This window comes from Conger conger, chromosome 1, assembly GCF_963514075.1.
Source record: "Conger conger chromosome 1, fConCon1.1, whole genome shotgun sequence".
Classification (NCBI taxonomy): Eukaryota; Metazoa; Chordata; class Actinopteri; order Anguilliformes; family Congridae; genus Conger; species Conger conger.
Genome location: NC_083760.1, coordinates 17,604,385 through 17,631,049, shown reverse-complemented (window position 1 = coordinate 17,631,049; position 26,665 = coordinate 17,604,385). Strand labels below are relative to the sequence as shown.

At 46.7% G+C, this 26,665-nt stretch overlaps 1 protein-coding gene across 1 annotated transcript in view; it reads left to right on the top strand.

Moving 5' to 3' along the window:
• Positions 1 to 23,907, top strand: part of nudt14 (nudix (nucleoside diphosphate linked moiety X)-type motif 14) — a 33,328-nt gene extending 9,421 nt beyond the window's left edge. The window contains exons 2-5 of the mRNA XM_061251992.1: positions 5,966 to 6,009; positions 11,684 to 11,748; positions 13,597 to 13,843; positions 20,998 to 23,907. Coding sequence (XP_061107976.1) covers positions 5,966 to 6,009; positions 11,684 to 11,748; positions 13,597 to 13,843; positions 20,998 to 21,247 — 606 coding nt within the window. The 3' untranslated portion in view covers positions 21,248 to 23,907. The remainder of the gene's footprint in view (positions 1 to 5,965; positions 6,010 to 11,683; positions 11,749 to 13,596; positions 13,844 to 20,997) is intronic.
• Positions 23,908 to 26,665: the final 2,758 nt, after the last annotated feature.

Here is a 26,665-nt window from a genome sequence, read left to right as displayed (position 1 = left end):
ACTTTTGGTATGTGGCAGTTATTTACATTATGTTCGTTGTGGTTATGTAAGATACCTGGGCAGAATGGCCTCTAAGTCAGAATTTGATTTTCAGTTAGTACTTAGATTATATCTGAGATACTTATTTGGAAAAGTAGATTTGTGTATGTGTGTGGTTGCGGCAGTATGTGTCTGTGTGTGTGTGTGTGTGTGTGTGTGTGTGTGTGTCTGTGTCTGTCTGTGTGTGTGTGCATGTGTGTGTATGTATGTGCGCGTGTGTGTGTATGTGTGTGTGTGTGTGTGTGTGTATGCGTGTGTGTGTGGGCAGCAGTAGGTGTGTTTGTGTGTGTGTGCGGCGGTAGGTGGTTGTGTGTGTTTGTGTGTGTATGTGTGTATGTATGTGTGTGTGTGTATGTATGTGCGCGTGTGTATGTGTGTGTGTGTGTGTGTGTGTGCGGCAGTAGGTGTGTGTATGCGTGTGTGTCTGTGTGTGTGTGCGCGTGCGTGGCAGTAGGTGTTTGCGTGTGTGTGTGTGTGTGTGTGTGTGTGTGTATGTATGCGTGTGTGTGTGTGCGGCAGTAGGTGTGTGTGTGTGTGTGTCGCATGGATAAGACTAGATGACTGTCTGAATGGCCACCTCCCAGACTGGGTGATCTGCAGTGCAGGATGCATGCCTGTATTTCCTGTTCTATTCAGGTTCAGCCTGGAAGGAAGCGGATTCTCCGGCATCCGTCCTGTGGAAGGAACGAGCGCGCCGCTGATCACACGCGGAAATCATACCGAGCGCCGTCTTTAGACTGTGTCCTGTCCGCCACCTTGGGCCTGGGCTCAAGTCCATAAACGGACTTCAAAAAGAGCGCGCGCTCCCGTTTCTGGCACCATGTCAATTCAAATGTTCCGGGTCTAACCAGACCGCCAACTGCTCCCGAGTGCTCGGAAGCCCATCACGCGGCGTTTTTTGTGCATATATGGTGGCCTCCTTCCACTTTGCAGGAACTGCTTATTTGAAGAAGAAAAACTTTTGAATAGTAACCGGAACTCGGGACCACTGGAACAGGAAGAAAGTCTCCAATGATAAACTCACTCTGGCACCACTGCTGCGATTCTACCCTTTTATTCCCCCGCGCTTTACATCTTTCAGTCTACACTATTTCCACTTCACTTGCTTTGTGTGCGTCGGAAGCTGGCCTATAGGCATGTTGGCACAGATCTTCCGGCTCCCGTAGATTTGTTCAAAACCTCCACATTATAGTCTAGGGTTACAGGGCTATGGGTTCCCTCTGTAGTCAATTTTGGGCAGACATGCCTCTCTGTCGGCGAAACGTGCTTAGCACTGCGTCTCCTCCCATGAACACGCTTTAGCGCTTTCCACCTCTGCAATCATCTCTATCAAACCCCCCCCCCCCCCCCAAAAAAAAAAAACCTGTTTTGTTTATAGAGAAAGGAGGAGCGAAGGGGGGCTTAAATCATGTGTAATTGAATAGCACATGGTGGGAATTAATGACCGTGATTGTAAATGGCAGCGTGACAGCAATTGAATTTCTGCAGCTGCCGAGGTCGCCATGTAATAAACTGGGGCCGATGGTAATTAGACTTTAAGCACCTAAGAGAACACGATTTCTCCCTCCCCCGTCCCCCCACCCCCCCCCCCCCCCCCGATCCGGCATTCATCCGGACGCCTGTCTTTATTGCGCGAGGGCCAAGGGACCGCATTAACTTCAAGGCCCTGCCCCCAGTAATCTGTATAGTAATCTGTGTCGCCTGTGATTCCCAAAGCCCCAGCGGGCTATTCACATTGACCCAGTGAGTGGCCCTGTTAATGAGGGCCTTCGCCATCTGTGGGCCGGCCCTGGGTCCCCGGCTGCCATCAAAGTTAGCCCTCTCTGTGGACATGTCAGCGCGAGGGGGCTTTCCGAGGGGATTGCCTGTCACGCATCCATCTTTTGTCACTGGAAAGATCTGGAGAAAGGATAAAAAACAAATGAAAGAAGGGCCACGTCGCTCTTACGGTTGAAGCACGGGTAATGTTTTAGCCCCAATTAAATTCGGTTGGACGTTTCAGGTTACCTCAGAGGGAAGCAGAGGACATGGTGCACAGTTGATGAAGGTGGTTGTTCAGGATCACTTCGTAGGAAAGGTAGACAATTGAAAGGGCATTACCTGACTGCTGATGTGGAGACATGGTAATGCTAGTGCGTGTATAAAAGGGTAAACAACGTCCATTTTGTTCTATAGTTTTATATTCAATCGATTTCTCTGTGAAAGTGAAGCAGTTGGTAGGTGAACGCTAAGGAGGGTAGTACGTGCGGTGTTCTGCTTGCGTGTGGCGTTGTGTAATATGTTGATTTTTCTCGCGGCTGCCACATGTTTGGCACCTGTTTAGCGATCGAAGGATCCGGCTTTGATCCCTCTCCGCTCCTTTGGGTTGGCCTGATGACACGGAGGGGCCAGCCCACACCACCGCACTCCTGGCACCAGACGAGCCGCGAGAACGTTCCAGAAGAGATTCAGGACTCAAGACGGGACAGGAAGAGGAGTGAATGGCATGTTTGATGTGAAAAGGTCTTTCTGCCATTCTCTGTCGAAAGCTTTGAATATGATTAGACAGAGCTATTCTCTGGTGCTATCTGAACTGTAAGTTTTAAGAAAAGCTTCTCTGCACTCCGCCCTGAACATGGGGAAATATCATGGGTGTTATATCCTTCCTTACACAGTAACTTTTATTAAAAGATGAAAAATGTCAGGTTTGTACTGAAGTCAAAGTCTTTGAATACCATTTTCCACAAACTGCCAATCGCAAGTAGTTTAACCAGTAAGCACTTGCAGCAGGCGGTGGCCAGAACTTTCACGTTTCGTCAGTGAACTTGATTAGCACGATTCTTCTTCTCATCTTGCCTGCTGTCCTCAAAGCCCTCTGCTGCCTGTCTTGTGCACTCGTTTATGGGCTCCACCACAGAGGGCCATGTCCCCACATAAGAGTGGCCTTCTGGGTCCATGTTCGAAGTGAACCTGACACAGGTATTGTTTTACAGCCTAATGAATTGGAGTCCTCCCTGGCCTCTTGCAGTTGGCCTGGGCACTGGAAACTAAGCTGTCCTTTTGAACACTCGAAAATGTGACCGGCTATACCTCCTTTTGCTAGACCTTTGGTATTTTTGAAGACCTTTTGGTATTATTTTTATCTATTAAGTAGAATTCTAGGGGCAAAAACTGGAGGGGGATACAGGATTATGTGCATAAGTGATTTGATTTATGATTTGGCTTTTGTCCGTCATGTCATGAAGATATATTTTCTCGCCAGAAATAAGGACAAAGGCAGATATCTTGCATCACTTGAACAGGAAAAACAGGAGATTCCTATGGTGAGCTAGGGAAATGTAGTCGAGAGATTTGATTCATGGTTGATAAAAAGGTATTTATTCAGTGTACTAATTAAGTAATTGATTTTGAAATGTCCCTCCCCTGCGGTGTAATGAAACAGTGGAAGTATATAATTTCTACAAGTGGTTGTGTTTTATCTGGACCACAGTTAACCATATGCACACGTATGCAAGCCTTCCTCCCTGCCAACACAAACATGCCCACCTCCACAACTATGCGCTCGTGTACATGCTTGCCAAGGAATGGCTCCTGTTCCAAACTCATACTTCCCTAAAGGTGAACATGCCGCTGTCAGCCCTCACGAAGATGGGGTCAAATGTGGTTTTAGTCTCTGTACAGGTAGGACTGTGGGCGCTTCAGGCGTCTCCCATTGCAGTACTTATGAAGGTCTTCTGTGTAGTAAACACGTTCCTCGATTCATGCGAAAACATTGGACGTGTGAGATTTTCATTGCTGACTGGCATCTTCATCATACTGAATATGCAGTGCATTTTTGTTGTCCATGTAGTTGTTATCGGATATGTTTCACTTATAGCCCCTTATATGCCGCAACGCTGGGATGCGCTTCCCTTTTGGAGTGTCAAATGAGGTGAAGGTTCTGTTTGCTCCCGCGCCTCCGTAGCAGTTAGAGGAGAGACCTTTGGACAGCGAGGCGCAGTCACACCTACAGCTTGTGTGGCTCGCTTTCAGCCCGGCTTCCCTCCAAAACGGACTCCGTTTGGAGCCAAAAGGCTCAGGCAATTATATTTACTTGCAGCACAAGGCAAACATGAAGTACAGGTTTGCGGTCCAGCATTTATCTAATAATGCAAAGCTCTGCTGTGGGTGTCCGTTTACACAAGGGTCTATGGGTGTGTTTATAATATTGTGGCTAGCGTGTTATGTGAACCTTGTTATTTATTCTCAAGCCCATAAAATAATAGGGCGCTGAGAGAAAACGGGAAGAGTGTACGGTGGGATATGGCACGCATTAATCTCTTCCTCTGTGGTTGCATTCCAGAGCCCCTATGTAGGCTATGTTTCCCTGCTCAGTAGGTGGATGACAGGTCCTTTCTTCCTGACAACCGAATCAGAATTCAGTGTTACTGACAGCAGTAGGAAGTGAGGCAGGTGTTGCGGAGAGCGTTTAGGTACTTCCTCACACTACTGTTTCATGTCAAACTCTGAACACTCTTTCACAGCGAGCTAAGATTAATTTCCACCTCCAGAAAAAAAGTAGGTGTTAGATGACTAAATTAGGGGAAACATTTTTTTTTTGTACAATGCACCCAACTGAATCTATAAAATTAGCTCATTTTCCTTAACTATCTAAACCCATTATCCAAGTGCATTATACTTTCATAGGCTATAAATATTTGGGGAGCATGTATTCACACAGTTTTAGTAAACGGCATTTGAAATTCCACCCACTCTCCCCACTGCACTTGTTACCACGGAATTGCATGGTTCTTAACTGCGCACTTTGCTGTATATTCATTTATTTGGTATATTTGGCTGCAGGACAATATATTTCTGGCCGGCTGTCCGTGATGCAGTTGTGGCCTTGGCCGTCCTTTGGGTGTAATCGGACACTGTGTACACGGCTGCTCTCTCTCCCCCCGTGAATGCCGGATATGTGTATGACGTGCATATACGTACGCACCAGTGTGGATGTATGCTCGTGTGCCACTTTCCATACCACACATAGTGTTGAGTCTATCACACACTCCAGCAGTTCTTTGTACGGGGGGATTATATGGGCAGATTAAGCACTGGTGAGGCTGTGATCAAACACGCGTGTTGCTCCCCCCCGCCACCTTTGTGATCTCTGTCGTGGTGGGGGGGGGGTTAGAGTACCATTCACACATGACTGGTCAACGCCGCAGTTGGGCTCTGCAACCCATGGGGGTAAACTAATTTCCCCAACATTTGTTACATCGTGTGTTTTCATTTCAAAACACCCACATTTCGCATTCTTGCCGAGGTTTAACACATCCAGCGGTTTGTCCACATATCTGCCGAACAGGAAAGCGCGTGTGGGTGTTTTTTTTCTGCGTTTCCTGCATTCCAGGACATACTGTGAGGGCGCTCTGGAGGTATGCACATTCCCAGGCACTGCGCTGCATGTCATGACCTGAGAACAAGGAGATCTTCCCTTTTTTTATGCTGTTTTTCCTTCAGCGTCTGTCATTAATTATATTTCTGAACATTTGACGGATGCTCCTCTGTTTTTGTGGTGGGGTTTGGCAAGAGCGCACAGCCATAACATTGTGGTGTGCTGCCCAACCTCATACAGGCGGGCCTGCACACTGGTGCGTCTGTAGAGGTGATAGGTGGGTTGTGTTAGGGACAGGGTGGTGAGAGGCTCTTGGCACTGTCACTGTGGGATTACTGCCAGTCTCCAGAAGCCACTAAGCATTTTAGAAAAGGAAATTCTCTCCGTTTAGTTGTGTATATAGGTTAGTTATTGGGCTAATCTTGAATAGCTCACTCTGCCCTCAAATGGTGTCCTCTGATTTTTTTTACTTTTACTATATTGTTCAGCCAACAGTCCGTACTTATTTTAAAACTTTTAATTACAGTTTGCTTTATTCAAGTCTTAAATGTTATTCCCTTTTTTTTTCAGAATGGAACGAAGAAATCCTGGGACTTCATGCGCACACATGACAGGTGAGAGAAGGTATTGATATTGCAGTGCATGGGGGGATTCTTCGGGGATTTTTTGTCCTCTCCGATAAGATATCCCTTTATTTTCGGCCACACCCCTCGGTAAGCTCCTGAGCCAGTTCCCAGGGGGTCAGAGGTCGGGACATGGTAGCCTCACTGAGCCCAGCGCAGCATTCACCTTTTCTCTCTGTGTGCTGAAGCATGACACACCACCTACATTAAAAAAACAACTTCATACTGGCAAGAGGCAAATGCCTTTGGAAGCAGCCAAGCCATGCCAACTATATCTGCAAATGGGGCTTTTAGGTTGGCATAGGTCTGGTTTTCAGATCCAGATTGATTGGACAATAGCAGAGGAGTCTGATTAAGCCTGCAAATGCTGGTGCATCCAATCAGGGCATCCGTTGCTCCCCCAGCTGGGACTGCAACAGGCACTATGGGATAGCTGTGCTCTAGTCAGCGAAGAATGGCTGTCTAAGCAAGCATTTTTAGTCTTGTAATAAGACTTAAGAACTTATTTTAAGTTGCTGTGTGTGAAATTTTCTCACCCCATTGGCACATCTTGAAATGAGTCAAACTTTCTCACCTCATTGGTAGATATTTTGTCTCATTTAGCAAAAAAGTAACAGAAATAAGATTTTAAGTCTAAATATAAGACTAAGGTACTTGTTTTTTTTTTTTTGCAGTGTAGGATTGGGAGGGTGGGACGGATCCGCAGTGACAAACAGTACCTGGTCACCACATAACTGCATAACTGTACAACCGACCAGTGCTTGCCAGAAGGCGTTTGCATAATGGTTGTACTTGCTGAGCCTGAGGGCTCCACTTCATAGGGCTGTAGTCGCTGTGACCACGTTCAAGCACTCCTCAAATCAAGCACTTTGGGAGGAGGTGTACCATTTTTGCAGTACTATCTCCTCCTTGATGAAAGCTTTGTTTCTGGGTCGCGTCGAGAGGAGTGACAAGGTGTCGCATCTTACCGGCCCTCTCTAGAGAACTGGCAACTTAAGAACACTTGAGGAACTTAGTGCCTCTCAAGATGGACATCCCAGGCTTATGGAGGGCCTTTCATGGGAGCGGGCCTGCAGGGCAGCTGTACAGGGGTAAACGCAATGCCTACACACATTCAGCTCCGTTTCCAGTCGGCTCTGAAATAATTACAGCTGAAATTCCCAGTAGCTTAATGTAACTGCCGCAGCGTCAGGCCTGTGCGAACGTCTCGTGTAATTCACCGGGTTTAACATTGTCCAAAGCTTTTTATTTTTATTGGAAACTGTTTGGGGGTTTGGGGAAAGTCTGTTCTGGGTGGGATGACACAGAGGATGGAAAGTGGATAAAAAGCAGAGCGTGAAAACAATGGACTAAATAGAATTATTACCATATCCTCTGTGGTGTTTTTTTGGGGTTTTTTTTTTTAACCGTTCTCTCTTCTTAAGGAACGGATCCAAAAGGTCCAGCTTAGTGGGAAAACATCTGAATGGTAATTAAAAGAAAACGGAGGGAATTAAAGAGAGCTGGAAATATAAAGAGAGAATGGGCGGACGGGGTTTAGAAAGCGGGGTACGGTTTAATGCTCTCTGTGCGGATGGCCTTTGTGCATTATTGCTGATGGTGTCCTCCCCAGGGGACTCTGTATTGATCCTCTTATCAGCCCCTCAATACAATGGGGGCCGGGGAGAGGGGGGCCCCACCGTGGGGGCGCTGGGCCCGGTTGAAAGGTAAACCCATTAATACCAGCATCTGTTTAGATCATTAGCGTCACCCGGGCCTTTGTGACGTACGCCCCGCTATTGGTCCTGGGGGTGTTGGGGTAATGAGCGGGGAGGCGAGAGGGGGAGACTGCGTCGGCCGGGCCTTTTGTGGGGACGGGAGAGAGGGAGCGCGGGGAGGGCCGGAGCGGAAGCAGAGGTGGGGATGGGAACAGGGATCGGGAACGGGAATGGGAATTCCCGGGCAGAATTCCGCGCGCTTCGGGAACGACGCGGGAGAGTGGCGGAGAAGTGGCCTGGGAGCGCCGTAAATCGCCCGTTCCTCCACAGGCTGTAAATTTTTATTATTTTTTTAAAGATATTTTTTAGGCCTTTTTTCAGCTTTATTGGACAGTATATAGAGACAGGAAGAATGGGGGCGAGAGAGAGGGAAAGACATGCGACAAATTGTCAGACGGTCGGATTCCAACCGTTGACGTCGCGGCTCACAATGAGCATGCGGTCAGTGCTCTGCAGGCTGCGCCACCGAGACACCCCTACTGGCTGTAAATTTAGGAATGGGGGTGGGGAGGGGGGAAGAGGGGTTAAATATTAGGAGAGGCTTCAAGGTAGAGCAGCGGCGCAGGGCTGCGGCAAGCCGGGGCCTGTCAGAGTCATGACCTCGTGCCAGCTGAGCCGCTCTCAGGCCTGTCCAGAAAGGCCTCTTTATCGCTCCTCTGCAGCCTGCCAGGGAAAAGAAGTAGGCTGTGTTCTGGAAAAAATTTTTTTCCCTCTTCCTGGTGTGTTTGTTTTTAAGGAGGGACGGGTATCCAGGAGCATGAGAGATCAGCGTGTGCAGATTGAGCCCAGAAAAGGAATTGGGAGTTCTTTATCAGGGGCTGAAATGAATCTTGTTGCTTGTAGATAAAGCGCTTTTCCTCCCGACCTTTTTATAATGCACTTTTTTTTGGTTTTATTATTATTATTATTATTTTCTTAAATAAGTAATCTCCAGATCCCCTTCCAGGGTGCTTTCACCATGGGAAAGTCAGACCTGGCAGGGCTGGGCAGGGCTTCCTGCTTCCTCAACTGCTTCCCATTTCTACACAGCCTGCAGCCTCCTGGCTCCACTGACGCTGTGTGTGTGTGTGTGTGTGTGTGTGTGTGTATATATATGTGTGTGTGTGTATGTGTCTGTCTGCGTGTGAGTATGTGTGTCTGTGTGTCTGTGTCTGTGTTTGTGTCTGTGTCTGTGTCTGTCTGTGTGTGTCTGTGTTTGTCTGTCTGACTTTGTCTAACTGTGTCTGACTGTGTGAGTCTGTGTGTTTCTGTCTGTGTGTGGGTCTGTGTCTGTGTGTCAGAGAGAGAGAGAGAGAGAGAGAGTGCAATTGGTATTCATTGCACACCATCCAACAAATCACTGATACACCTTAGTAATCATTTGCCATTGTTTCCTTAACCTTTGTGAAGGACAACAGCGTCTTGTTACAGTTTGATTTGAATCAAACAGTTCATGATAACGAATAAACAGGATTTTTCAGTTCTCTAAATATATTGAGATGACTGCGTCAATAACATTAACGTATTTATTAATATTCAGGAAATATTGCGGCATGTGATTTCAGATGAAGGTATAAGCTAATATTGAAGGACATGATTTCTGTTTCCATGATTTCTGTGAAAATGTGTCTTTATCTCTTATAAATACTGGTGACAATATAAATTCATCATTCCACTCACCCCTGCTCTCCAGCAACCGTGTAAAACTCTCTAAAATTATCCCTGCTAACCACGCAAGTGTTTCATTTATCAAATTACAGTGTACAACATCACCTTCCATCTGGGGAATTTACGAATGAAGCCTGCTTTCAGCGCAGCTGCTCCATATGGGCTGACGGTATCAGCGGCAGACATCTTAGAGAAAAGAAAACAGTCAACGGGGGAAAGAGACAGGCCAGGGAGTTTGTTTTGAGGAAGCTGTCAGGGCAACAGCGCTTCTTCAGACATTTCAAAAGGCCGAGGTGGGCCGGGGTAAGCGGTTTGCGTGGGGAAGGTGACGGAGGTGAGGACCCTCCCCAAGGCTCGAGTTAACCAAAGCCGAGCTCTTAATCTCCTCCAGTCCAGTGCATCTTCCATGCGAAGCGATCTGGAATGCCTGGCCCTGCCTTTGTGCGTGCTGTCTTTTCCCTTCAGATCCCATTGAGACGGTGAGATTCTTAAGACCGAGATGTTTTTTCTTTTTATCATTTCAAGGATTTAGCTAGTAGCTTTAAAATCTGGTAAGGCAAAGAGACAAAGGTTATAATCCTGGGCTAGTACAACAGCAAGGTGCTGGAACCCAACCCCTCCCTCCCACCGCACTGCAACCCAACATTATTAATAGGTGGTGCAGTAGCACGCTAACCTTTCTTTAAAAGGGGAACTTGGGTGGGGGTAGGGGTGGGGTGGGGTGGGCCGCCGCGGTGAAACGAAACAAGAGGGAAGCACTTCAAAAGCCTCTCGGAAAGTTCCTTAAAGAGCGCAGGGGAGACACAAAAACCAGCCTGGGTATTAATTAACGTGATAACCCTCACCTTTTCAGTTCCTTCCAGAGCTCCCACAACCCAGTTATCAAAGCCTGCTGCCTAATTGACACTGTCTGCTCCACAAAATGGATGGAGGAGCTGTTGTTTCTCTTTTACGGGTTTCAATCAACTCCTTACATACCCCCCCCTCCTCTCCCCCTCATCCCCCGCTTTGTAATGAGGGAAGAGAGATTTACATGAGTGCGGGAACTGGCTTCACATGTTTTAAGTGGTAAATGAAAGGCGAACGCCTTGTTTTTGGCCTTTTGCTCAGTAATTAAAAGCCCCTTGAGCAACATGCTGCTCTAGTCATAAAGCCCTGATCATACATTGTGTTTCAGTTCCTTCCTTTGCAGCTGCACAAAAAAAAAGTGTCCCATTGAGATGAGGCACTTTTTTTGCGGCTAATTTTATGTCTGCTGTTCTAGATAGCTTGGTGTAGTTGACGACTGGTAATCTCACGTGAAATTAATATAGCGATTAGACTCCTCTGAGGCTGTCCATTGTCCTATGTTCGGGGGTATGTGAGCTCTGACGTGTGTCTCAGTAATGGAATCAGCTCGGAATAAGACGCACTCGGTCCACGTGTGCGTTCATCGATGTCTGTGCAGACGGTGCATATGTCCTCTTCTCCAAACCTGTTCCCGCTGACGACACGATCCGAAGTCGTTGGTGGACTAAACCGCAGATGAACCGACCCTTCTGAATAGATAAAGCCCCATGGAAGTGTAGTGCTGTTTGCTTTTCAGCTGTGAGGAAATAGTTCTTCTGCTGCCGGATCTCTTAAGATCCTTTCTGACCCAGTGGATTTGCAGGAGCGCACGAATAGTGGCAGCCTGCACTCAAAACTGACGGAGCCTCCCTCAGGCTAAAGCCTTCAACTTTACACACATTTCTCAGTGAGACACCAGCTAATGAAGATGTTTATGAACAAAGGGCAGTGCAAGCCAGGGCAAGACTAAGTGTCCGTGTGAGCAGTACAGCAAAAGGAGCCATTAAACCTGACGGTTCATTATGAGCGCGTTTCTTCCCGGCAGTTTAGTGTGTGCTGACCAATCTGCAGGATCGAGTGGAGCTGTGCAGATTTCATGATCAGACACGGTGATTGTGTGTGTATTGATGTGTGTGTGTGTGTGTGTGTTGATGTGTGCATGTGTTGATGTGGGCGTGTGTGTGTGTGTGTGTGTGTGTGTGCGTGCGTGTGTTGATGTGGGCGTGTGTGTGTGTGTGTGTTGATGTGTGCATGTGTTGATGTGGGTGTGTGTGTGTGTGTGCGTGCGTGTGTTGATGTGGGCGTGTGTGTGTGTGTGTGTGTGTGTGTGTGTGTGTGTGTGTGCGTGCGTGCGTGTGTTGATGTGTGTGTGTGTGTGTGTGTGTGCGTGTGTTGATTTGTGCTCATTCCTCTCTCGCTCTCTCTTCCCTCAGTGTGTCGGTCCTGATCTTCAATACCAGCTCACAGTGCTTCATCCTGGTCAAGCAGTTCCGTCCAGGTAACTCCCTCCTTTCATGTCAAGCTGTCAACTTTCAGAGATGCTTCCCCCTAAGACTATAATAGAGGATTTCCCAACCACAAGCTACCACTAGATTTGATTTGATCTAGACATTTCACTTAGGAGTATCAACCTATCAATCATGTTTTTCTGCCTACAGAGGTGTGTAAGCTTTGGGGAGGATGAGTACAGTGAAATTATTTATCTTGTTCTACTCTCCCGCTGGCAATGTGCCACACCTGGAGTGTGGTGAGCTTTCCTCACTACCTAGCGCCCCCCCCCCCACCCCCTCCGTGTCATTCTCACCCCCCTGAAGAGGCTAGCCCCCCCCACCCCCTCCATGTCATTCTCACCCCCTGAAGAGGCTAGCCCCCCCCCACCCCCTCCGTGTCATTCTCACCCCCTGAAGAGGCTAGCCCCCCCCCACCCCCTCCGTGTCATTCTCACCCCCTGAAGAGGCTCGCGGCTCTTGCCGTTTACAGTGGGAGGGGCGGCGACCAAAAGTAGCGCTTGCCTCAGGCCAAGTGGCTTTTGTTCCCATGAGGTTTGTTTGTTTGCACAAACCGAATCATGTTTTTTTACTGCGATCCTAAAGTGATGGATTACGCGACATTAGCCTCTTATGTCCGTCTCTCTGATGCTTGTATGCAAATGGCCTCCCTCTGGCTTCCCAGCAGCCTGTGCGTTATGCGCGAAAGAGGCAAATGGGAAGAAAATAACATGCTCTATTTTTTTCATCATCACTACATTACATTACATTACATTAATGGCATTTGGCAGACGCTCTTATCCAGAGCGACTTACAGTTGATTAGACTAAGCAGGAGACCGTCCTCCCCTGGAGTAATGCAGGGTTAAGGGCCTTGCTCAAGGGCTGTGCGAATCTCATTGTGGCTACACCTGGGATCGAACCACCGACCTTGCGGGTCCAGTCATGTAGTTTAACCACTACGCTACAGGCAGCCCACTAAGATGACAGTTCAGCCCACCAAATCATAGCAACTGACCTTTGCCTATTTAAATGGCCTTAGGCTGACCAAACACATGACCGAAAACTCCATTGAGACTTTTGGGGGGAAACTGCAGGAACACCGATGATATGAAAGTCTTTACCCTCGGAGGAATGCTTGTGTAAGTGGACGGTTTCGGTGTGAGGCTGTGGCCCTCCCCGTGGGCCTGGTCTCATTCTCCTCGCTTGGCGTGACAGCCGGTAGGCCCATTGTCCCAGCCAGGGTCTATACGGGCCTGCGGTGCACACTTCATAATGGGAGGAAGGCCTTGCATTCGGACTGATTGTTTTTCAGTGAACAACATAGGGGAAAAAAGGGGACAAAACTCTTGTGTAAAAGGGTGATGTTCAAACAATGCTATTTGCGGGATGTTTTTCTTCGGATTGTGAAAATGTATGGGCTGCAAGGTTTGTTTGTTTGATTATTAAAGAAAGTATTGTCAAGTAACCAATGTCTTTTTAGCTCTCCCATTGTGAGCAGGAGTGTGCATGTGCCTGAGGTGTGCATGCATGTTTTGACTTCAGGGTGAAGGTTAGCCGTCACTCTTTGTAGTATTTGACCTGTGTGTGTGTGTGCGTGCGTGTGTGTAGGTGTATGAGGGTGAGCGATGAATAGGGTAAATTCCCTGCAAACATGATTTAGTGCACGTGTGATGTGAAAAGTCCAGAATAAAGCCCAGCATATTCCAGTGCAGCTCCTTTTGTGGGACTGTAGGTAAAAGTTAAAGAATGTGGTCGCGTAGGACCGTATGTGCGAATAAACCGCAGGCGGTCAGGCCTGGAGCGGTTCTGTGCACCAGGCATGCGGGCGACGGAGCTCAACGGTCTTCTCGTCTGCAGCGGTCTACATGTGCGAGTGGGAGAAGAGCCAGCCCGCAGAGGAGAAGGAGAGCCAATCGGCGGACACGGCTGAGGAGGAGGACCAATCCCACCTCCCTCCAGCCTCGGCGGGCGTGACCTACGAGCTGTGCGCTGGGATCGTGGACAAACCCGACCTCTCTCTGGAGGAAATCGCCCGTCAGGAGGTCCTGGAGGAGTGCGGCTACGACGTGCCCACCACCCAACTGAAGAAGATCACCACCTACAGGTACAACCCCCCTTCCCCCCGTCCCCCGTTACACACACACACACACTCACACAGACATGTCCACACACACACACACACACACACACACACACACAGACATGTCCACACACACACACACACCCACACACAGACATGTCCACACACACACCCACACACAGACATGTCCACACACACACACACACACACACACACACACACACAGGCATGTCCACACACACACACACACACACACACAGACATGTCCACACACACACACACACACACACACACACAGACATGTTCACACACACACACACACACACACACACACACACACAATCCTAAAAACCCTTATCTCCTCAGGTCTGCCCATGACCTCCTCGTCCAGCAGACAGATTAGGGTCCTCCATTTTAGCTGCTGTAATCTTGGCAACATTTGCGGCGGTGCACCCGGGTTAATCATCACGGCTATACTGCCCTCTCCGCTGGAGTGGCCGTATGAATGTTTAGCAGAATGTCTGCAATTCCGTCGCAGTGGCGGCTTGACATAGCGGGTTATTTGAGGCAATAAGTACCCGATCAGATCCCTTGCAGATAGCATTAGCAATGGGCCATTGTGCTCTTATCGGCTCGGGGGCAGCAGGGAGAAGAGTCTGATGTCGTAAAGCGTTGTTAATGAGCTCGCGCACCTGCGCGGGTTTCGCACCTGCTGGCGTTCTCACAGTCGCCCCCGCCGCGTCATCGGCAGACTTCCTGGCAGTCCGACGCACCTGCCGGCGTATCGCGCCGAGCGGTATCGGAATGAGAATTGATGATGTTTCGCCTGCGCTTATCAGGACCAGAGTACAGGTTAGTCTATCAGTGTGGATGGCGGAGGAATTCCTGCATGGACTTGAACATATACATTTTTTGCCCAACTGTCCCCCCTGGTAACGTAGAGGCCCTCCCTGTGACATTTAATTACTTTTTTCTCTGCTTTTCTCTTTTCATTACGTTACATTACGGTTATTTAGCTGACACTTTTATCCAAAGGGATTTACAGTTGATTAGACTAAGCAGGGCCCAATCCTCCCTGTGGCAATGTGGGGTTAAGGGCCAACAGCCGCACAGATTATACTGTGGCTGCATATACAGCAACTTTCCAGTCCCAGTCACGTTCCTTGACCAATAGGCTCCAGGCTGCCCCTTTCATTTTTCACTTATGCGCTTACTGCCTGCTAAATGAATGCGATGTTCAGTAGCTCCTCGGCGGTAAATGCGGAAGCTCCCGGACCTTGAGAAACGCACACCTCCAGATCCCCGCCTTGCCCTCCGCCGCATGCGCCGGGGCTGACGGGCGCGCTCTGTCAACACGCTGTCGAGTGATCAAACAGCCAGCCTGCGAAACGGCCTCTCGTCACCGCCTGAGCGTTTACGGCCGAGAGAGAGAGTTCATCTCCACGTGCCTGCGGAGGATCCGGGTCGGGAGTGACAGGCGCTTCTATCGGCGCCAGTCGCCGTTCCGCCAGGCCAGATTTAGCGGCGTCTTCTGACAGCGTACTTTCACACCACGTTGTGCGATTGTTCCTTTTATTGTTTTAATGCTTGTTCATTTTCGTCCGCGCAACTATTCCCGGTCGAGATTCTTGTCCTTGAACATTCAGAACATTTGGAGGATTATCCCAATGTTTGGGTCTGATGCATGCCGATCTATTGCAAACCCTCTGTTGCATAGATTGTCGCTGTGTGTGCCAGTGTGATGTCAAATGGAGAGTGAATTATCACAGTAATGGTTACATAATTTTAAAAGAATAAATTAAATAAAGTGAAGAAATTCACTACAGTTTAGAGCAAAAGAGAGTCTTTTTTGATTTTTTGACTGGTGAAAATAAAATGTCATCAACAATATTCAGCCTTTTGAAAACAAACACAAGTGGCATGGCTGCTGGTGTTTTTCAGTGCAGGGCTCAGAGACTGGAAGTGAAGCTCTAAAGTGGGTACAGAAAAGAATCCATGGCTGTCTCCCAAGATGTGCCCCTATGAGGCAATTCCCAGCATCTTCTGAGTGCCAGGAGGGGCTTTGGCATGTGTAAAATCAGCTTTGGGGCTCTGGTTTCCTGTGACACTGCATGGGTTGGGGGTCTTGTGTGTGCCTATGTATACATGTGTGCATGCATACGTGTGTTTGTGTGTCTGTATGCGTGTGTGTATGCGTGTGTGTGTGTATATGTGTGTGTGTTTGTCTATCTGTGTCTCTGTGTGTCTGTGCCTGTTTGTGTGTGCATGTGTGCGTGCGTGCGTGTGCGTGTGTTTATGTGTAAGTGTGTGTGACCCATCCCAGTGCTGTTCATGCAGGACTGCCTGATAAGACACCCACAGTGGTATCGGCCATCAGAGGCTCCAACCCAGTGGCAGTGAAAAGGAATCCCTGTAAACAGGCACTCCACTGAGAGGCAGGATCATCACTGAGCACCACACCACTGATAAGCCATCTGTAAACTCCCTGCTTTCCTTCATCTTCGTTTTTCTCTACACTTATCTTTTTCCCCACTGTCTTCAGAAAAGCTTCAGTTACGTTTTGTATAGCAGTTGTTTTCAGAGGCAGTCACAAAGATGCCTTCTAGAAAAATGTTACGTTTCCGATGTTGAATTTACCATTCAGATTGTGTGATAGGGCTAGATTCGTACAGACTGATTTTATGATGTACGTATGTTAGTTAACATATGTTCAGGAGCCTCTCTGGTAGTTAAATTGCTTGAAATGTTAAACGTAAAACAATACAATGCCTTAAACAATATTTTGGTGAGTTGCCGTACATTTTTTGCACAATCAATGTGATGTCAGCATATTTATTAATACAGCATATACTGCTGACTCATTATGCGATAGCGCCTTTGTCTTCAGAAAATTCAGAACTTTAAAAATCTGATATTGCTTAGTGGTATTATTGGGAAATTAGGTTAGCTCTCCAGCTTGTAACAGATGTGCAAACAAAAGGGTTTTGGTTGCATTCCATATGGAATATCGATACCAAATGCTAACTTTTTCCACATTGCACTTTATTATGTGTTTTTGGACAAACATCTTGTTGGATTTTTGTGTGTGGAAACGGTCTACGGCCACTAATGTGAAAATGAACAAGAATGTTCACTTTAACTTTAGTAAGGCATACTTTCTGTTGATGTGTGCGGTGATAAATACGGACATTTACATTTAAATAAAAGCAGAAGGAGCACATTTCCTTCTTCTACTGTTCGAGGTGATGAACATTCTGCATGTAGGTTTGATTTCCCAGGCAACCCCGGCTGTGGTGTGACCCATTAAAGAGGTGACACCCTGTCTGTCTGTTTTGATGGTTCTCTACAGGGTTTTTCCCGGCTCAAAATAAGGCATTGCATTACATTTCAGTCATTTAGCAGACACTTTTATCTAGGGCGACGTACAATAAAGTGCAAATCAGAACCAGAGACAAATGCAGTGAAAACCTAGAGTCCTAGAGCGATCACATCAATAAACTTGACAGTTTGGCAGCTATAACATTAATAGAATTGACCCCATCTTGTTAGTAATGTGAATTTTTAGTGGCCAGTAATGATCAGATGATGATGACTACTGTGTTTTGCACCTGCTCCCCCTCGCAAACTCCCTTTATAAAAACAATCTGTTATTCTGTGGGCCATATCTGCAAAAATGAACACATTAAACAGATGGGATGTCATTTTCTTTTTTAAATAATGGACTGGCTTGAGGTTCGAAAGAAAACTAGATTTACCCGTCTGAACGCACCAAACTGACATCTGAGCATGCTGTCCTTGCATTACGCCTCTGTACAGTAGTTTTGCATTCTTCTTCCGTAGCGCCTTTCCTGGTGCGTTGTGCTGATTACGATACAGTAGAGTAATGCCGTTTCATTTCACATGATAGAAACCTAGCGAGTCCAACGCTTGCATTGATAATGTTTCTTTGTGCTAACACCGGTCATAATTTTGTAAACATTTTATCGAGACGGAGAGCCTTGAGAATCCTCTATGAGGCAGAAACCCTGCTCTAGGTTTGAGTGAGGTTGTGTGGCTGTGTGTGAATGAGTGAAATGGAGGGAGGGGGCATCATTTCTGGGCTTGGGTGAGGTTGTGTGCCTGTGTGTGAATGAGTAAGAGCTCTGTGGCTGTGGACAGGGAGTGAGAGGGGCAGGCAGGGCTCTGTGCACGCAGGTGGAAGGAGGGGGGGGGAGACTCGGATGACTCAGTAGCGCTGATTTGGCCTGTCTGCATTCAGGCGTGGCGTCTTTCTAAAACGGTACCCCACCCTGCCCTTTCTCCTGCCTGCAGGCTATCTGCACATGGCTTGGCCTACGCTCACAGAAAACACGGTGCCGTTTCGGGGGTGGGTGGGTTTGTATTCCCCGCGCAGGGGGGGGGGGGCGGTGTTGGTTTTCCCCCCGGCGCGGTTGCCACGGCAGCCCGTATGCCCCTATGAGGTCGTGCCCGAGATAAGCCAAGTGACTGAGACCTTCACTTCCGCTGCAGGCTCACACAAGCCCGTCTGGTGGGCCGCGGCATACTTCAGCTCTCCTGCGAGGCCCTTCACCTCCACGCCTCTCCGCGCATATTGGATTTCTTCATATTAAGATTAAGCAAGAACCCAAAACAAAAAGAGAAAGCGGAGGAAAGTCGGTTTTAGGCACGCGTTTGTCAACGCCGGTTATTTGGAATGTGCTCGGACTTGAAGCGGAATGCTTTTTGTTCCGTCGCGCTGAGACATAAATTATTTAATTGCGCCCTTCTATGCCTCATCAATCAAACTATTTGTGATTCAGAAGATACAAAGAATGGGCTAACAAGGGCTTATGTAAGTTTATATAGGACAGCTATATTTTTATGGAATCTTATATATTTAGAAGAATGTTATTTCTATTTAAATGCTGAAAACATTCTCTCTGCTCATGCTGTGTTCATAGTGCAGCTGCAGAAAACTGTATTTTACAGGGTAGTGGGAGGATGTTGGCTTTTCCTGACCTTACCAGTCATGACATATTTGGGCATTGTTATGTCTTTATGCATTACTGCGGAGCAGAGCTGAACAGAGATGGCAAAGGCTATCGGCTCCTGCATATCATTATCCTTCAAAGGTTTCGGCTCCTGAAATGCATATTAAAACAAGCAGGGGTCTCGGTGAAGAGAGAATGTCTTTTTTTTAAAAAAATTTATGATTCCCTCTGCCAGCCTATCAAAGCCACTGGGCCTCTTCCGAGATCTCCATGACGATGCCTCCACGGGCTGAATCAACACCTGAAGTGTAGCGGCAGTGTGTTATGTGGCAACTGCCACTCCAACCCAGAGATATGCTGTTGAGCTGGGGGCCCCCCATAATAGATTTATTCCTATCACAATCATCCCCCTCACCATCTCCCTGCCACCCACCTCAAACGGAACACGACCGAATCAAAACAGCAGTCTTGGGGCTGTCAGCTAAGTGTTTAGCTGGAGATGAACAGAGATTTGAAGCACCAGATGGTAGTAAAACCTCGCTTCCTGGTGGAGAGTCCAGTCTGCTTACCATTTTCTTCCTGCTATAACAGTCATATGTGAAATATGACTGTTGATGAAACCAGAAATGGGAGAGAAGTTGTTTACTACAGTTGCAATCAAAATTATTCAACCCCCATTGCACATTAGGTTTATTGGCAAAATATACAATTTCTCAGCTGTTTGCAATAAAGAAAGTACACAGTAGTTACACAAGTAGTTCAATGAAACATAATATTACAAAATATTACAAGGGTTTTTATCCACATTCAACACAAAATGCTACTTTTAATCACTACTGCAGTCTCAAAATTATTCTACCCCCTGTCTCAAGCACACCTGATGCAACTAATCAAAATTACCCAACCCCCTGTTTCAAGCACACCTAGTTCAGAGAAGAGATCATTGCCTTGCACAAACAAGGAAAAGGATGCAAAAAGATAGCAAAAGCACTGAATGTTCCTAGAGATACAGTTGGAAGCATAGTTTGCAAGTTTAATGTTAAAGGAACAGTGGCCACACTACCTGGATGTGGCAGAAAGAGGATGGCACCAGATTCCTGAGGAGGCAAGTGGTCAAAAACCCTGGAGTGACTGCAAACCACCTGCAGCAAGACTTGGTGGCAGCAGGCACTGAGGTTTCAGTTTGCACAGTAAGGCGCATACTGAACACTGAAGGGCTCCATGCCCGGACTCCAAGACGTACACCACTACTGACCCAAAAGCACAAGAAAAGTCGGCTCCAATATGCTCAAAACCATCTAAATAAGCCACAGAAGTTTTGGAATTCTGTTCTGTGGAGCGATGAAACAAAACGGGAACTTTTCAGGCCTATGGATCAGCGGTATGTCTGGAGGAAGAAGAATGAAGCATATGCTGAAAAGAACACCCTGCCTACAGTGAAGCATGGCGGTGCCTCAGTAATGCCCTGGGGCTGCCTCTGGCACTGGAAACCTGCAGCATGAGGAGGGCACGATGGATTCAGTCAAGTATCAGGAAATATTAGGGAAAAACCTCATGCCGTCTGTGATGAAGCTGAAGCTTGGGTGTCATTGGACCTTCCAGCAGGACAATGATCCTAAGCATACCTCAAAGTCCACCAAGGCTTGGTTTCAGAAGAAGAAATGGAAGATTCTAGAGTAGCCGTCACAGTCGCCTTGAACCCCATAGAAAATCTCTGGTGGGATTTGAGGAAGGTGGTTGCCAAATGCACACCCAAGAATATTACTGAACTGGAGGCCATTTCCCATGAGGAATGGGCTAAGATTCCTCAGGAATGCTGTCAGAAGCTGTTGTCTGGCTATGCATCGCGTTTGCAGCAGGTCATAACAGCAAAAGGGTGCTCTACTAAGTACTGAAGATGCTTGTCATGAAGGGGTTGAATAATTTTGGGACTGCAGTAGTCATTAAAAGTAGCATTTTGTGTTGATGTGGATAAAAACCCTTGTAATATTTTGTAATATTCTGTTTCATTGAACTACTTAAACAGTTCTTGTCTAATTTGTTTATTGCAAACAGCTGAGAAATTGTATATTTTGCCAATAAACCTAATGTGCAATGGGGGTTGAATAATTTTGATTGCAACTGTACCAGCAGGGTTTGCCCCATGTTGTAGAATGAATGTACTGTATAATGAATTCACGATTCCTGTCCGATGGTGTTTATCGACAGGTCGGGTGTGGGCGTGACTGGCGCCAAGCAGACCATGTTCTACACCGAGGTGTCGGACGAGAACTGCGTGGGCGAGGGTGGGGGCCAGCCGCAGGAGGGCGAGCTGATCGAGGTCATAAAGGTACCACTGCAGGAGGCCATGAACTTTGCCTACGACGAGAACATCCCTAAAACCATGGGTGTCATCTTCAGCTTCCTCTGGTTCCACAGCAACATGGCTCCCAAGTACAAGATCTCCACCAACGTGTAATGACAACCCATATTCCCCTCATATGCCCATTGCTTTGTCTGTCAGTACAATTTTGATACACGTTTCTTTGTTTTGAGTCTTCAATACGTTCCTTTTCACACAATCATTTTGGGACAAAAGCCTGTGTTGTACTCCACTTGTTATTATTACAGTTGATATCATTGTTTTTTAATGTTATTCGTCTCGATTTGGAAAAATGTATTTGAATCCTTGAGTTGTAACTGAAGAATGCAGAGGTGAATGAGCTTTGTTAGTGCAACAATGCCGTCACTTGCTTGGAAGGGGGAATTTCAGCTCAAGTTTATTAACTCCTGTTTTTACTGGGACATCAGTCCAGCTAAAGCTGGGGACACATTACACAATTTAAGTGATTGAGCAGCGCGCATTTAATAATTTTCTGTCGTACTTGATGCACACACATGTAATGAAGGCTGTCTGTGAGGAGCGGAGGCGGAGGCGGAGAATATATTGAAACCGTTTTCTCGTGAGAACTTGATTTTCCGTCGTACACATGCACTCCCGATGTATATAAAAAAAAAAAACAAGAATGAAACCCATTCTGCTTGTGACAATTGTGGTTTGTGCTATGATAGAGACAGCCATGAGCCAAATATGCACCAGTCACTCTTCATATTTAGCACTCCAGAAAACATGTTTATTGGCCAACCGTCACACATGTTGGATCTTGTGTTTTTTTCCCATATCCCCCCCCTTCTTTCCTCTGTTGCAACTTTCACATTTTCATTGGTCATTGGAAATTCCCATTGAGATGCGAGTCTTTGACGAGTGCATACCACAGGATTATGCAAAGACTACCCCCGTTCAATTCAGACATGTTTGACATGTTTTAATCGTGCTGTTGCCGACTGGGATGATATGTGTCAGATCTGAATCTTTTATACTCCCACACACATAAGAATTCCAGCTGCGTCTATCAGGGACAACCCCGGATGATTGCAAACTCGCACCGTTGCCACATCAGGCTTGAACATTGTGTAGTGTCCCCCCTGCTTCAGAAAAATGTAAAGGTTGGTTGTGTACTGCCTATAGAGGGCAAATATCAGCACTCGCCAGAGAAAGGATGGAACTTGGGAGTAATCGCATGCGAAAGCGCTCGTTCAAAGGTTCTCTCAGGTCTTACTGGTATTATGAGGATTGGTGACATTCAGGGACACATATCAACCAAACTGCTGGGTAAAGGAAGTTAATACAATGAAGTTAACACAGGCCATACTGCGGTTTTGCTGAAATTATGTTGATAGGACATCAACAGTTCTATTTCGAATATATTGTTTCTCCGCTTTATCTAGAATAGCATTTGTGCACAGTATTTAAGAGATGCATGGGTTTGCTTGAGACTGATGAATTGTAATGGCCATAATCGTAAAACGTAGATTAACAATGGCAATCAAGGATCACAAAATCTGTTGTTGCTGTATCTGTATATGAATCGCATTCTATTTTTTTAAAACTTGAAAACAATCAGATCCAGAATACTGCCTTTCTTTGGTCACAATATGTTGAAGGTTTTCACATTCCCATAGATACAGTACTTTAGTTTTGCTTTTTCACTTTTGAGGCAGTAGTGAAATTATCTGCAATAATAATAACTGCTTTTAGAGCATTGTTGGCACTAATTTCCCCAGAGGGGATTAACATGCTATCTGTGTGTGGGTCTGTGGGTGCTCCTGGTGGGTTCAGAAGAGGTCAAAGGGAGGGGCTACTTCTTGGTTGTACAGGTGGTCTCTTCTCATCGACATGCCCTTACTGGAGCCAGAGTTCTCAAGGTCAAAGTTGTACAATCAGTTGTGCTGATGTATAACAGCTCAATTTTAACACCATTTTTTAAACGTTTTCTATGGACCAGAATTTCAGTCTCAAACTGCCTCACCTGCTAATTAATGCAAACCTGTTACTTTACCACTCTATTCAGCCCTCAGTTTTTTTGTATTATTAATCCATCTTAATCATTGCCCACAATGTTAACCAGTATTAAAAACAATTTGAAATCTTACCAAAAGCATACTTTGAAATGGCATAGCTTTAGTGTTGTGTAATGGTTATGGCTGTCTTACAGATATTTTCTATTGGAGAAGATGTAGTCCAGAATAATTTGGTTCGCGATGTGGGAGATATTTAAAATCGCTGGTCTGAATGCTTGTAGGAAAGAAAAATGCATGTAAAAAATATGAATATGAATGTTGGCCTCAGTATGTTGTTTGCTTTGAGATGCAACAAGCAGACATTGCATAATAAAATCTTAGTTATTTAATCCTGTTTCATCCACTGTCCAGTGTCTGTCCAGAAAGATCTAGCACATAATTATGGCAAATCATATTCAACATGTATGACTACTGTCATTTTTTTATATAATACAGTTTTTTAGAAATTGCTATTTAACTTTTATTTTGTGTTTGTTTTGAGATCTTGTGAGCAGTATTGAAGCAAATATCTCAATAATTGTGTTGACTTGAGTTAAATTTGTCCTCAATTACTACTTTGATATGTATGTAATGTTTCTGTTTGAATTTTAATTTTGTATTCATAGTCTGTTGCTTTTTAACAACTCTTTTTATGACACTGCTTAATTTAAAATAATGCTATATTTCCTTGATTTTCTGAGTAAGATGAAATTGTAATTAAAAGGGTTTACATCCCCAGATTGTCGTGGCATGAAATTGTGTTGTTTCTCTGATCTCTCTGATACTCATCTTCCCAATATGCACATTCATACCCAACTACGATTTATCTCCTTCTATGTTTATACCCCAACTCAAGGTAGAGCAGGCAGTTGTCTCTAACGTTGTCTCATGAACAGTTGTAAGTGAGATGAGACGATGTTGGACGAACGTCACTCTGAGGCTAGCTGCTCTCTCCGTCTCTCACACATTCACCCCATTCCGCTCTCCACTTTCCTCACAGGCCTGTGCGAGTGAATCGAGCACGCTGACATCCGAGCGCAAACAAAAGGAGCGTAATTTGTCTGCCGTCCCTCCTCGCGTTGGGGGCGGAGGCCCGGGGAACACCTCCCGTGTTGGGGGATTGGGTTCAGATAAGACCAGTTGCCATGGCGATGTTTGTGTTTGCCTCTCTCTCTAAAGCAGCACGGTAATCATTAAGTGAATATTTGTCTCATTCATGAACATGGGAGGAACACGGGGAAAGGTTGTGAATTGGGCGGTGGGAGTAACCAAAGACAACCCTGACTTTTCTATAGCAACCACTCTCCATGAGCCTCACAACGGCTGAATGTATCTTAACGGTGAGGAGAGCTGCTTGACATCCTTGACATATTTCCTTTTGCCTGAAAGGACTCCATTTAATGTCGGAGCGTTATTTAGAATTACTGTGAGCAGCCGAAAATCTCAAGGACTTTTTCAATCTTGAATAAAGCGCTGTAAAACTCTAAATTGTCAAGGACTCTTTGCTATGCTTGGGGGGGGGGGGCGGATTTGAATTGGTTAACAAGAATATAGAACCGCAACTTCAGACGATCATAGACCACTGCACTGATCCTGCCCAAGGTTAAGCTTTTTGAAGTCCCAACTTGCACAGGTAACCAGTGCAAAATGCAATCGAAAGTCTGTTCTCTTGTAAAATAAATATTCCGAACTACACCATACCATGGAGATTATTTAATAAGAGCAGAGCTAGTGAAGTGTGGAATGGCTCGTATAGTGGTCCGCGTTGGGGTCGGGCCACAACTGCAATGCCTTGTACCAGAAGATGCTTGCCAGCTCCCATCTGCTGAGACCAGGCAGGGTGCCAGTCTTGCAGAAGCTCCCTATCGAAGCCTCCGATTCGGGGGTGGCAACCGACATACCCCCCTGTTCCTGTGGCCTCGTTCCACTGCCCGTGGCACCAGATTAAGAGAATCACAATCAAAGCCCTGCATTTTTAATCCTCCAGATGTTTCTCCTTGTGTGAAGTTTGTTGTCCGGCCAGAATTTCACTCTGTGCCGAGCAGCTGCATCCAGAGTAGGCAAGACATATTCATGGCCTGAATGAGAGATTGTTATTCATCTGCTAAGATTTCATTCAGTCTCTAGATATTTTACTCTGTGTTTGATGTGTAACAAATGTGTATTTACAGTATATTGTTTATAACATGTTTGTTTCTGTGAGGATTTGGCCATCACCAGGCTGCCTGTGTGGCCATCATAACTTTCTCCCTGCAACACATCCTGGGTATTGCTTGCAGATTTCTACTCCATTACGGTTACACAAAAAAGCACAGATATTTGTTATGTATTGTGGCCTCTCGCATTTCAGTGGACTACGGTCTGATGAAGTGGCAGCCTTACACTGAGGAGCAAAAATGAAACGCACATTAAATCAGCAGACCAAAGGGCAAGTAAGAGCAGCCATAGGACAGTTCTCCAGCCCCCGGCGAGAGCCCCCACACGTACTCACGCTCAGTCAGGGACTCGCCTGCAGACTCCTCATTCTTGTGTCTCATTCCCCCATGTAGCTGCACGTCTCCCTGCTGTGTTGAAGCGCTTTGTTGAGGAGAGCTGAAGATGAGGGTGGAGCTGGCACCGGTGGCAGAATAACAGCCTTCCTGCTCCTGGTAAAGAGGGTGCAGTGGAGTGCCGTGGGGCTGCACGGTTAAGGTATCGGATCTTGAATCAGACGTCAGTTTGATGCAGTTGCACACCCAGGATCGGGATCCGCGGCCCGGTCCTGCCAAAGCCGCGTACGGCCGGCGCATGAGGGAGGGGCATAATTGGAGCGGCCACTCCGAGGGTGGGGGAGCGACTCGGAGGGGAGGATCCCCTCTTACAGTAGTGCCCTGATCGCCTCGAGACGATGCGGCTCGTGTGGATCTACTTACGACCACCGGGGGACGGGGTTGTCGCGGTGTTTCCTCAACACGGCCGATTGAAATAAACACTTGGCGACCAAATTGGGTGAAAAAGGGAGAAAAACATCAGAAACATAAAAAAGGAGGGTGCAGTGGAGCTGTTAGCCCATCTGCAAATTCAACTCCCTTCCCCCTGACCCCCTTCCGCTGCCAATCAACAGCTGCTCCTGAGCACTGGCTGGTGCTCCCAGCATCCTCTACTGCCCATTAACAAACAGCTGCAGCCTCTGCCCTGGCGCAACAGGATGTGCCAAAAATAAAAAAATAGAATTGCACAATCAAGGAAACTCAGTAAGAAATTTCTAGTCCTGTGCCGAAGACATCATTTAGTCATCCAGCTCCCTAGGTGTCCTTACGGATTCCAGAAATATTCATGCGAAGATGAAATGCCCTAAATGCCAGTCAAACACCCGTCGAGCTCATTACACGTTTGTTCTTCATCGTGCGACTTCTTTCTCGTCTCCAGTGTTAAAATCTGTCTCTTTAGAAGAGACCTGCTGAATAAACAAGCTCCAGGGAAGGGCTTTGATTTTGGATCCCGACAGTCGCGCCGC